General features: G+C 43.4%; 1 protein-coding gene across 1 annotated transcript in view; it reads right to left on the bottom strand.

Moving 5' to 3' along the window:
- Positions 1-13,570, bottom strand: part of OTOGL (otogelin like) — a 939,358-nt gene that overhangs the window by 91,511 nt on the left and 834,277 nt on the right. Inside the window, exons 48-51 of the mRNA XM_085653920.1 lie at positions 6,496-6,603; positions 5,631-5,732; positions 204-308; positions 72-112 (exon numbers count right to left, since the gene is read on the bottom strand). Coding sequence (XP_085510046.1) covers positions 72-112; positions 204-308; positions 5,631-5,732; positions 6,496-6,603 — 356 coding nt within the window. The remainder of the gene's footprint in view (positions 1-71; positions 113-203; positions 309-5,630; positions 5,733-6,495; positions 6,604-13,570) is intronic.

The raw sequence follows: 13,570 nt of genomic DNA, 5'->3' as shown, positions 1-13,570 counted from the left end.
TTAAACCTCGCAGACTGGAAATACTAGTTTGCACTTATGCAAAGACAGAAGTAACATCAAAAGTTCCTTACCACTTTACACCTGGGAACAGTAACATTTTCACAGTTGCACTCTAAAAGAAAATCAAAAACACATCATGAGCCAACATGCATGTGAACAGAATACACAATCAATAGGGATAAAGTAATAATACGGAACATTACCACAGTGCCATTCAGGGCAACACTGCTCAGGTACTCTTCGCATCACCAGTTTTGCATCAGAAGTGCAGTTTACCAAAGGCGCAGGGCACAGGTTCTCGTCACAAACTGAGGAAAGAAAAGCCACACACTGTTAATGCAGCTTCAAAGTACCCATGGTGGTACAAGACGCATGAATGTGGGTACAAGTCCCAATCATAAGACTGCTAGACAGTGCCAACAACTATATGATGTTGCTCAGTCACGCGCGAGTGTGTGTATAGGTGTAACATCTGGCATCTATTCTGGGGGTCGAAAAATGTGGCAGTGTAAATTAACACCGTTTTACAATTTCAAAAAGTATTTGATTCAGTTTACCTCTTGGATAATCTAACATACATCAATGCATCTACGTGAGAGGGCGAAGTTTCCGATTTATATCTGAATAACAGAAGGCGTTCCTGCAGATAAAACCGGTTCCCAGTATGCCAGCAGTGACAATGAGAACAATCACACAAACAGCAATGTAACAGACCCAGGTACTTTCTTGTAACTCCCGTGAAGGTGTAAACGTGTGGGGTTGTATACATGTAAAGACTCCATCGAGTCGAGCAACCAAAGGACGGGGAATTAAATACAAAAGAAGCAGCACCCGGTGATACCACTCCAAGTAATTTCGGGACTCTCCCTTGTGTACTAAGTTGATCAGCTGACTGAAAAAATCTAAATACCCCTTCTCTACCTTGCATAAGTAGCATTCTTAGGGAGGTCTGGAGTGCAGTAGTTCCTATTAAGTCTCTAAGTTGTGAGCTCATAAGAGGGAGAATTTTCATCCATGTCCTTATTAAATGCTCAAGAGGCGAGAATCAGCCAAGGGTTATTTCCTTGATGCTCCTACTGACACCTTGAATGTCAGGATTCCAGGAAGGACTGTCTCCTCAATGCACCTGTGAACCTATTGAGTGTTACCTTTCTGAGAGGGATACTTTTATTTGCTATCGTTATGAGCTCACTGATGAATGGGGTTTTGCGTGTCCCTTGACACCTTTTAAAACCTCTTGAGCGGTCGGTCTTCCTCTCCTACCCCTGACAAACCTTCCAGTAGTGAGGCCCAGCAGTAGGTTGTTCACATGTGTAGGCTAGTGACATAAGTGCTAACTTCAGAACCAAGTGATCTGTGCTTTAATCTTGGCTTTGAAACTCAAACAAAAAAAAATATTGACTGTAAGCAAATCACTTTAATTCTATATGTCTGACACTTTAAACATGAATTAAGTAATATGTGAAACAAAAGAATTGAATTGCGCAGCGTGTTGTGTTCCACCATCCTAAATAGATGCCCACCCTCCACTCATTAGCAGTTCCTTCTTTAAAATATGGTTATTGTTTTTTTATTCAGTATAACTGCTGGACCTGGCGCTCTCTACAGGGTGAACCCAAACATTGTGCCTTAACCCCCTACTCTTTTAAAACAAGTTTTTGTTGGCATTTAGGATTTTGTGCAATTAGCTTACATAATCAAACAACAAAAGAGTGTGTCCAAAAAACAAAGAAAGAGTTTATGAAAGAACGGGTCACTCTAAAGAGGTAAAAGAACCCTCAGTCACCAACCTGGTTGGTGACATGCTTCATCATACAGTCACCACCAGAGATGCCGAATGCATCTCTGGTGTGCTGCGATGCTTAAATACAGCGAAGCGTATTGTTTTAGTATACCTTCAATGAAGTGTAATAAGTGCAAAAATAATGAATTTAAAAAGGGCCGTTGTTTATCCACAAAAAACTTGTTAATGGCGGAAAATAAGGCACTGGTTAAAATGAAGTGAAGTGGATGTCACTAACTGGTATTTAATTGACCAGATACATCCTGAAAGGTGAAAAATCGGTCAACATGTTTCAGCTTTTATGTGTAATTTGTTGAAGCTTTCGTCAGGACCATAAACACCACGGTGGTATAAGCAAGCTAAGGCTTACCCTAACCTGTGGTGCAATCATAAACAACAAACTCACGGTTATGTGGAAACCTTCAAGTATTTCTCGAAAGCCAAGGGAGTATTAAAATTAGGAAATCTTTTCACCATTGCCCTGATTAAAATTCCATCAATGAAAGCTGTGTCAGTGTGATCAACCTGGATGCCCAAATTGCAAAAAGTGGTTCGTTCCCAAGTGAGGGACACTGTAGGATGACCTGACCCCCCCCCCACCTTCTTTGTGGATATAAACAGTGCTTTGATTCATTCACCTTCAGGTCTGACACATTGCCCCAACTGCACCAAGGTGCACAGTATATAGTCCAGGTATTTTGCTCCATCCCTGAGACACACAATTAGGTCTTTAGTCCAAAAGTAGATAATTTATGCTTACCTCCACATCTCTATACCCCATAGTGCTCCTCACTAGTGACGTACAGTAGCCATGGCTTTTATGGTTGGATCAAAAATAAGGGGGAGGGGACAACCTTATCGAGTGCCTTCATGAAAGGGCAAAGCCTCACATATAATCTTCCCAGCTCTCAACCTAGCTCATTGGCTTGAGCAGGGCAACCACACCCATTTTTTAATCACCAACCTAAAATACAGTTATTCTAACATTGAATAACTAATGCCAGTTCAAAGCATCAAATGCTTTAACCACTTTTACTATAGCCATGGATGGTACAGTTGCCAGGCTTGTAGTCAAAGGATATTTACTCGTAATATGAAGTAGATATATCACAAGAACCACTGTGTTACTTGAAATAGGAAAACCTGATTGGTTCAAGTGGATCAGGCGCAGCATGCATAGTGATACCCTATATGGTCGTTATGCAAATGATTAGTGCTTTGTAAGCCAAGTCTAGGAGTTAGTCTGCCTATAAACTCCATGCCTCTGAGGTCTGAATAAAGCAAGCGCAGTTATCTGCATTGTTAGAAATGGGGGTCTCTAGTTGGCAATGGTTGGCACATTTGTCCAAATAGGGACCCTTGCGTCTAGTCAGGGTAAGGGGCTACACTCATAAAATAACCCCTGCTCACCCCCTTGGTAGCTTGGCATGAGCAGGCAGGCTTATCCCAGAGGCAGTGTGTAAAGCATTTGTGAACAGATTCAGTAATACAGTGAAAACACTACAAATAGACACCACACCAGTTTAGAAAAATAAGTAATCTTTACTAGACTTAACACCAGACCAAACGACAAAAATCCACAATACGGTAATAAAAATAAGACTTTAAAATGGTAGAAATAGCTTAGTTCACTTTAGATTGTAAATGCGACACTTTACGCTCAGAGTACCTGGGATGCGTAAAGCAAAACAAACAAAAGGGTCGCAGGGATGGTGATGTGTTGGTTCCTTGCTTCGGGGGAGGTGATGCGTCGGTTCCTTACTGCAGGGCAGTGGAGGTGATGCGTCGCTTCCTTACCGGAGAGGAGATGATGCGTATTTACAAGCTGCTTCTGTGGGTGGCACAACCAGTGCTGCAAGCCCATCAGCAGCATTTGAATTACTTGCCCTGGGCACACATGGTGCACTGTACTTGGGGCTGACAAGGAAATCAAATAAGCCAATCATGGAGTAACTAATCCATTACAACAATTTACAATAGAGAGCATATGCATGTTAGCACTGATCAGCAGTGGTAAAGTGCCCAGAGTCATAAAACCACCAACAGATCAGAAAATTACAGGAGGAAGGCAAAAAGTTCAGGGATGACCCTGCAAAAAGGGCCAAGTCCAACACCCATAGAGCTAAATCTACCCATTTATTAAATCAGCAGACACCTCTCATTGTGGGTTTCCAACTGTGGAAACTCCTATGCAATGGTTTTTTTATAACTGACCAAAACTCTCATGTGTGGCGTCCTGTCAAATACCCCTCCACTAGGGCCTACTGTGTCCACAAGTAGAAAATTCTCTTCCAAGGAAAGAGAAAACTCCCCAGGAGGCACAGTTTAAGCATTAGGGAGCCTGTCTCAGTCCAGGAGCTAAATGTGCCTGTTCCTATGCTGCCCATTAAGCCATATGAGCATTCACCAGTGGTGTATCTTATTATCAGACACACACATCCCAGAGACCTCAGATTCCAGTCCCTCCTAGGCACTCGGTGTGGTCTGCTGTTTTGAATGTGCAGTGTCGGCCCCTTTCTCTCAAGGACCTAGTGGGTTTAATCAAAGTGGACCTGGTGCAAATGCGCTGTCTGACTCAACAACTTAGTCCACGTTTCTGTCACTCTCAACAGGACGATACTTTTCTCATCTTCTGTTCACATGTCCTGCCTTCAAGCCTCAGTCCTTCAGCCTGTCCCCATATTTGCTATGTTACAGTTTCTGTCTCAGCTCACACCAAGCAGCGGATGTTTAGGACTGTTTCAGAATCCACCAGGAATCAAGTGGGCAGCAGGAGCTAGCAGAGAACACCATCTTGCCTTGAGCCATCTTGAGAGGCCACACCTCCATAATCACATCCTTGTGTTTGTAAGCTAGCCTAAGTTGGAATCCATACTTTACATGATGTTCTGTGTACAGCACCACATGGTCAAGAAGTTCCTCCTACAATACAAATAAAGTGTTCTCAAAATCTCTTTCCTGCTCCTCTGGTATATAGAATGCCATAAAAAAACGTCTGAGTACTAAGGCTCAGAGGGGCTATTTCCCTGATATCTCTGTAAGCCCTTCGTTGATGATACTATGGGAATGGGCAGTTTCACGTGCATCGCTCGAAAACCCCATAAGTAACGAGGCTCTGGGAGGAGGGCATTTCTAAACATATAAACAGTTCGAGCCATGAAATTCCTGGTGGAAACCATTTGCTTTATACAGCAACATAACAAGAGTCCTGGAGGCAGAGATTTCTTTGATTGTCCTGTGATTCCTTTGTGAGGAGATACTCCAGGGCTGTATTTAAATGATGACTGTCCAGTTTATGTAAGCAAAGAACCATTTAAAAGGGGTTCATTTATTCAATACCTTGCAACTCAAGTACCTTTCAGTGGTAAGACTAGAGAGAGGAAGTCTTTAAGTAATAAGAAGTGTGCGTGGCCGCTTTAATTGGTCAATGCCACAAAGAGAATACCATTTGTTTTGTGGGAATATCTTCATATAGAAATACATATTTTTACTCTGAACTTTTTCAACCAGTTATTGATTGCCTCTTTTACAAAACTGATGGCCATCGTGACACTGCACCTTGTGAACTGATTTCTTGTATTATTATTATTGACTATTGTTTTTGATCTGTTTTTACATATTTTTGGAAAATTGCTCTCAAAAGTGATTAAAGACTCCCGTTCCTCGTAAGCATTCTAATAATCAGGAATCACTGACTACACTTCAGACATTTATCAGAAGGGTGACTGTGTCTTTACTTGTGCAACTATCACTGGTTTCAAAAAGTAACAAATAATTTGCATTGGCCGCAATAACGCAGTTAAGAGAAAAGATCACTTCGCCTGCGTATATGGCAAACGGTTCTTACCGCAATGATAATGAGGGCAACAGTACTGTGTAGTGTTCAGATCTACGGTGAGGATCTCTCCTTCACTGCACACTGGAATTGGTTCAATGCAGGACTCACAAACTGAAAAACACATAATAATGTAATTTTTTAGCTTTTATTTGCATACACAATTTTGTATTTTCTTATCAGTTTGATCAGATGTTCTAAACGTTTTAATTAAAAAAACAGACGTTTGTGTAAACATTGATGAGTATGATAAATTGTATTCATCAGATTAAGCAGGGTTGTGAATGTAATATATAGGAACCTTTATAACATTTCGGTAGCCTTGATTATGTAGGTTTGTGTATTTTCTATTAGAAATCCAACTGAACAAATAAGTACATTTCATTTTCTATGATGTCTATAAAATCCATGTCTATGAACAATTTTACAGAGGTACATTTGAAAGTAGAAGGACAGAGCCAAACGTCAGGGATATATGCAAGCTTCATCAAATTGTATATTATCCATGCCTAAGTGCTTGGCAGTAAAGGCTCCGTACTCTCTGCTGTATGTAAGTATTTGCAAATGTGCTAAGAGGCATTTTAGAGTTTGCCGGGCTGTACTTCACTCCGCAATGTCAGAAGAGGGATGTACTCAACGAATCTGATTGCCTACAGCCGACTATATTCAGAATTCTGTTCTAGGCAGGCGGAGAGCTCTGTGCTTTCACATAACCACATAACATGAACACAAGGTAAATAAAACATGCCACTTTTACGTTGTCAATTGAGCTGCAAAGTCAGATCTAATGTCGTAATGTTCATGGAAATGAATTTCAGTCAATCACTGTAGTTTGTCTGCATGCAACCAGGGGCACCAGTCTGAAAGATGTACATACCACAAAGATACGAGAAACAGCAGGGGTTGTCCTGTTTGACTTCAACAATGAACTGATCTTCCCTACATTCTGGCCGAGAAATGTTGGGACATGCAAAAGGGTCACACACTAAGGAAAGAGAAAAATGCACACAGTTGATTGACAACATTCAGGTGTATAGCAACATATTTTCTCAACAGGGTAAAATAAGGGTTTTACAGCATCAAACAATGTTCTCAACAAAAGCTAAAATATATATGTGATGCTCTTGCATGTGAAGCAAACAATATATATATATATATATATCATCGCACAAGGCAATTTTTCTGGTGTTGCTGACCGGTTGGGGACTCTATTCCCCACACTGCTTAGCGGCTAGCACCGTCTCCAGCTCTGTGCCAGGAGTCACACTTAAGCTGCACGGGGCTCCCGCAGCGCCGGAGCTTTTCATCGCACAAGGCACTTTTCCCGGTGTTGCTGGCCAGTTGGCGACTCTATTCCCCACACTGCATAGCGGCTGGAGCCGCCAACATCACCAGGTCCGCACCAGGAGGCGCACTTAAGCTGATTGGGGCTCCCGCAGTGCAGGAGCCTTTCATCGCACAAGGCACTTTTCCCGGTGTTGCTGGTTGGTTGGGTACTCTATTCCCCGCCCTGCTTAGCGGCTGGAGATGCCAAAGTCACCAGGTCCATGCCAGGAGGAGCCCTGCTCGGGGCTCCCGCTGCTCGGGGCTCCCGCAGCACGGGATGCGCGCATACGTGCCTGAGCAAAGCCCGGGCCAAGGGCAGGCCCATCTGCACCTGTCAGCGGCCAGACAAGGCTGGGCTGGGTCAGGTCCCTTGGTCTCATCGTCGAACTCTTTGGACTTTGGGGATCACCAGGCAACGGCTTCCTCAACTCTACTATTAAGGCCATGTCAAGGTATTTTGTATATTTAGTTCTTAAGGGTAATTTTATGACTTCCCTGGCATCCCGCCACCAAGCTTTAGATGTGGGAGAGTGCTACCCATCCCCCCTGACCCCCAAGCGGTCCCTATTGTGGCACACACAAGCTAGGTGAATCTAGCTTACGCAGCCATGGGCAAAAGGAAAATGACTGTTGGCCAAGGGGAGCTCCCAGAAAGGAATACAGTAGCGACCAATGATTATTTTTTAACCAGAGAAGCAAATGTTATAACAAAGGAGATAGCATTGTCCGAGAGAAGGCTTTCACTGGAGACAGAGAAATTTGCCCAGGGCTTTGCTGTGGCCAAGAATGGAGAGGCGTTAGGGATGATAGGGGACACAGCGGGGATTTCAAGACCTCCTGTGTGCGTGCCCATACCAAAGGAGAACGCTCCTGTTGAGTTGGCCACACCCATATGTATTTTAACGGCCAAACCGCTAGCAGGTGACGATTTAATTTTAGACTGTCCCCCCACTAAAAGGAAGCAAACAGGCTGTAATGGAGTCACGAGGAAGTCTCTGTGGCCAAAATCTCTACTACCAGCCAGGTCCAACCTTGAACTGTTGCTGGACACACTTTTCGTAAGACTGGAGTCAATTAATAAAGATCTCTTAGCAGCGATAACATTAAAGCTGGAAGGGATTGAGTTGAGACTTAATTCCTTTACTCCCATGTGTAACAATTGTTTTATAAGGCTAGAGCCCGTGGCTGGGGGGGGGAGGGGCATCATGTCTGATGGCTGCTAATATGAACCAAGTTCCTCAGGCGAGATGCACTCAAGATCCAGCGGGTGAGGAATCGTACTGTAGATCTAAAAACAATTGCACACCTGGTGAGTAGATTTTTGCAGTCCAGATGGCTCAAATGTACAGGCCACGAACATTCAAAGAAGGCCCACTACCTAAGTGCACGTCGCCTCAACCCATAATGTCTAAGGCTGAAAATCAATGCATTCTCGACCTGTTCCCATAATCTGCTCCCCTAGTTGCTGTTTTAATGAGGGTTCCCCCACTATCACTAGGTCTAAAGGAAACTTCTCTGGACCTAATCACAAGGCCATTCACTGGTGTAACAACAACGTGGTAAATGGCTCAAATATATCTTCGGACATTATTATGGCCAGAAGAGTGGGATGGATCAGACGTAGGACTAGAAAAAATGTAGTGGGGGAATGTGTAATTGTCAATTTCAAGCACCCTGTGCAGACTGAGGTGTTAGTGGGATGCCTTTACAGGAATAGCACTATACCCACAATTAGAATTGCTTCCTTACAGTCGTTTTATCCCCCTAAGCAGCCCTCAGTCAATCTTCAATGGTGGTTGCCCTTTAAACTGGTTAGGCCTGGCCAAATAAAAAACATGCACACGATCTTACCCATGACCAATCGTTTTCAACCTTTAGCCAGTCTACAGGATCTTGAAGAAAATGATTGACTAAAGCCAGTGGTTGAAAAGAAGCAGGGCATTAAATCACCAAGCAAGGTTACTAACAACTTAATCCCACCAGTATCTATGCCTGAACCACTGCTTGATACACACCCTAACCCTCTTTCCCCATCTGTCATCTCTGGTGTCTCCTGTAAGAAGGTACTCTCATGGAACATAGATGGTCTTAGTTCTAAAAGGGGCAATATGTCCTGGGAAAATGTTCTCTTAATGCACCATATTATTGCCCTACAAGAAACATGGGAGCCTAATGACTTTTTTTTCTGGATGGTTTTATCTCGTTCTGTAAATATGCAACTCCCTCAAATATAAGAAGAGCAAGGGGGGTCTTCATTTAATGTTTTCACATAAACTTTCCTGTAAGACCAAAAAGATAGAATGCCGATCACCCCATGTACTAGCTGTAGAATTGTCATTCAAGAATCTTCCTACCCTGCTAGTTATTAATTTGTATAATTCCTTTTCTAGAAGTCACGAGATAGAACATCTTTCAGCTCTAGAGGAATTTGTGGAACACTAAGGGGAAGGCAAACAAGCTTATCATGACTTTCTAATCCAAGAGGACTTTAACATTCGCCAATGTGGTCTTAATTGCTTTTCCAGGATAGAGCAGGGGGATTCTTTACCATGGATAAACCACTTTGAGCATACACCATCAGGCATTTTTAAAGAAGGTCCCCTCTCAGCCTACAATCTACATTGCTTACAGCAAACAGATTTGTCCGCTCTGGTCCCTACTTACCAAGGAAGCCCTAGTACTATTGATTACATCATGCTCTCTGCACCTTTAGTCTCGGTTGTGGAGAACCTGAGCATCTCTTGGAATTGTCATAGCGATCATAATCCTCTCACACTTGAGCTGTCCTATTCTTAAAATGGGTGGCGGTCAGTTGTATCTCCAACACAAATATTAGTACCAAAGATCAAGCACGCAGGCAGAAGTGGGAAAGGATCACCATAGTTTCCTAGAGTAGTGCAGGAAAAGATAAATGAATCAAACAGATCTAAACTAATGGCTTTACATATGCAATTGATTGATTATGCAATACAAGTAAGGGGGAAGGGATCCCAAGATCAGGAAGAAGAACGGGGAGGACATGAGGTGGTCAGGCAGGTTTAAGCAATGGAAAGGGGAGAGGTGACCAAGCCCCATTGACTGGGTCATGTTATAAACTATGGTGAATTGGGACATTACAAAAGAAACTGCCTCAACCTAACATCAGGAAGCTCTCCACACCCATGATTACTCAGAGCACACAAATCTAGTATCCATACTACCAGGACAACACCATAGGTGCTGACTCTGCTTTTAATGCACTAATGCCAGTTGATTAAAATTTATATTAAGTGTATGATTGATGTTGAGCTCACATTTTGTCTCATCGACACCTGCCGCAAGCTACTATGCCCTGAAAACGTCTATATTTTCTTCTTTACCTCCTTTGAGCTTGTCCATTCAGCAGTCGGTATTTCAAATAGAAGAGTTTCTTACCATATTAGTTATCCTGTCACTATTAGCTTGGGTCCTATAACTAATAAGCATGCCTTTTTGCTGAGCCCCATGTCCCCTGCAAGTTAGGTGAGAAGAGATTTATTATTTAAGATAAATTGCACTGTTTTCTGTACAAGCGGAGTGTTCTGTAATGTTCTGTAAACTAATCAAAATTAAGTTTTAGCTATATTATGTGAATTTGATAATTAAGCTATGGAATGCAAAATGCAAGTGTCTGACTCTTTAAAATAAAATGCTTGAACAAGTTACTTCTACCTTGTAGTCTAAACGTGTAAATTACATGAGATGTATCCTTTCAATTAATTGACCCTGTAAAGATCACGGTGAACTTCTTGAAGAAGCTGCCTCCTTCTCTGACAGTATCATTTGCATCCTGAGGCTGAAGCTGGGATTTTCCCTGTCATTCTGATTTAAATTAGCAAAGAGTCTTACTGCCCACTGTAAGTAACTGCACACTCCCAGTCCTCTGATAAAAGGGCAGGAAAACATGTGTTCTGCAACAATCAAGACCTCAGTGGATCATTAGCTTAGTTAGTCTCAGTGGTACCCAACCCAGTCACAATGTTTCATTTATGCCAGCAGCTGTATGATGGTTCACTGTCCTAGACCAGTGCTTCACCTTCTTTTACATCCATTTTCAAAAAGAAAGCCAGTGCCTTTTTGTTTTCCAATTCATCAGTGGGCAATTAACATGGCAGGGATGCCCAGAAGGGCTTATCGAGTTTCTCTGCTTAGTCTTTTTGGAGTGGTATTTGCCGGTTCAGTATTACTTTATGTTACTTTCTTCTGCTACCTTGGAACAATGCAATATTGATTCCTTGTTCTTACTTACTGTTAGAAATTGGGACTCTAGTTCGCAGAGGTATACACCCAGTCCAAGTAGGGACCACAGACCTAGTCAGGGTAAGTCAGATACACACCCTTCATTAACCTATGCTTACCCTCTGATACAGAGGCAATGTGTAAAGTATTTGTGCACATGACACACAGTAACACAGTGAAAGACCCATAAAAAGACTCCACACCAGTGTAGAATAATAGAGAATAGGTTTATAATGAAAACAAGACCATAACAAAAAAAATCCAATCAGCAGAAGTCGAGATATGAATTTTTAAAGATTAAATAAAAAATTGCGCTTAGAAGCAAATTGCGCTCAAAGAGTTAATTGGTTACGCTGAACCGGGACAAAGTCATGATAGAGCACCGGCCGGGTACAGGCCCCACGCAGATTCCCCTTAGTGCAATGCTCTGATCTGGTCCCTGTAACAGCGGTGATGCATCAATCCCGATCTTGCAACAGGATATGCGTCGGTTCGGATTGGTTCAATGCCATCCATGCGCAGGTTCTGGCAGATGAAGCACTTTAAACTCACTTCCAAGGGCCCTTGACTGGATTGGCACCACTTGGCAGAGTATGATTTACAGTAAGTAAAGTCCAGGTGCTGAGTCGAAGATGAAGGTGAAGTCTTTGATATCCCTGAGACTTCTGCAACAAACGTCAAGCAAACAAGCCCTTGGAGAGTACTTAGGTTCTGGGATGTAGATATGCAGATCCATTCCTCCTCACTTCCAGGCAAGAAGCAGTAGGCAGCAGGCCAACACAGCAAAGCAGTTCAGCAAAGTGGCAGTCCCTCTTCACTGCATGGCAGTCAGTCTTTCTGGTAGAATGCTCTCAGTTCCAGAAGTGTTCTGATTTTGTGGTGTCGGAGGTCCAGGACCTATACTCAGTTGAGCCTCTGAGGTAGGGAGACTTCAAGGAGATGCTTTGAAGTGCACAAGACCCTGCCTTTCCTGTCCTGGCTCCAGACACATTCCAGGAGGGTATGCAATACTTTGTGTGGGGAGAGTGCATAGGCCTTTCAGGTGTAAAGTGTAATTTCCATAATAAGGCAATCCCAATATTATCCTATGAGAGAAATAGCAGTGACAAGTTAATATAGGTGTATTTCACTACCAGGACAAGTTCAACTTTAAAGTACATGTCCTACTTTTTAAATACACTGCATGCTGCCCATGGACTTTCCAGTGTCTATGTTAAGGGTGACGTGTATATATAATAAAAAAGAAGGTTTGGGACTGGTGAGTAGCTTAACTTCTCCGGTAGGAGTGGCAGTTTAAAACTGCACAGACAGGTTCTGCAGTGGCAGACCTGAGACATGTTTAAAGGGCTACTTAAGTGGGTGGGACTGTGAGCACTGCAGGCCCACAAGTAGCACTTGATGTGCAGGCCCTGGGCACACGTAGTGCACTTTTCTAGGGACTTGTAAGAAAATCAAATATGGCAATTGTGGATAAACCAATGTTATCATTGTTAGAAATGGGGGGTCTCTAGTTGGCAGGTTGTTACCCTGTCCAAGTAGGGACCCTTCTTCCTAGTCAGTGTAAGGGAGTTACACTTCTGAAAAAGCCCATGCTCACCCCCTTGGTAGCTTGCACGAGCAGTCAGGCTTATCTCAGAGGCAGTGTGTAAAGCATTTGCACATAACAGACAGTAATACAATGAAAACACTACAAAAGGACACCACACCAGTTTTAGAAAAATAACCAATATTTATCTGTGTAAAACAAGACCAAGATGATAAGAATCCATCATACAGGTATTCGAAATCCTCCTAAAGCAAAAACAGACTTTAAAACAGTTACTTGAAGTCAATAGCTCCACTAGGGGCTATCACGGTATCGTCAACAAACAAATCCAACAGTTCTGCTAACCGCAGCATCGTGGGCCAGCTCTGGTGTCGGGAGGACCTGCAAAACAGTACCTTTAGAAATGCAGGGTGTCGGGGACCTTGCGATGAGCTCCGATGAGCCAGCGTCCCTGGCGTCAATTCCGTAAGTCGGCGCAGGAGTCGCTGGGCCCTTAAAGTCACGTTGCAGGTTGAACTTTGTGCAGTTCAAGTTGGGAGAGCTGGTGTCGGCGGGCGTTGGGGCTGCGGTGCGAAGTGCAGCGGTGTGATGTGTGGTGCCCTCAGGTTGGGGTGCAGGAAGCCTGGGGTGTTGGTGAGACCAAAGCTGCAGTACGAAGTGGGGTGATGCTCGTTGCGGTGCTAGCAGGACACGGTGCAGGCAGTGTCGTCATCGGTGCTGAAGCGCTGTCGTCGGCTGACGAACTGGAGTCGATGGCACCGATGTCAGTGGGCCAAGACTGCAGTGTGGGACTGAGAGGTGTGTTGTGTAAATTACGAGTGGG

Source organism: Triturus cristatus, chromosome 4_1, assembly GCF_964204655.1.
Source record: "Triturus cristatus chromosome 4_1, aTriCri1.1, whole genome shotgun sequence".
Classification (NCBI taxonomy): domain Eukaryota; kingdom Metazoa; phylum Chordata; class Amphibia; order Caudata; family Salamandridae; genus Triturus; species Triturus cristatus.
The sequence above is the reverse complement of the archived record's forward strand: the minus strand, read 5'-3'. Positions and strand labels throughout refer to the sequence as shown.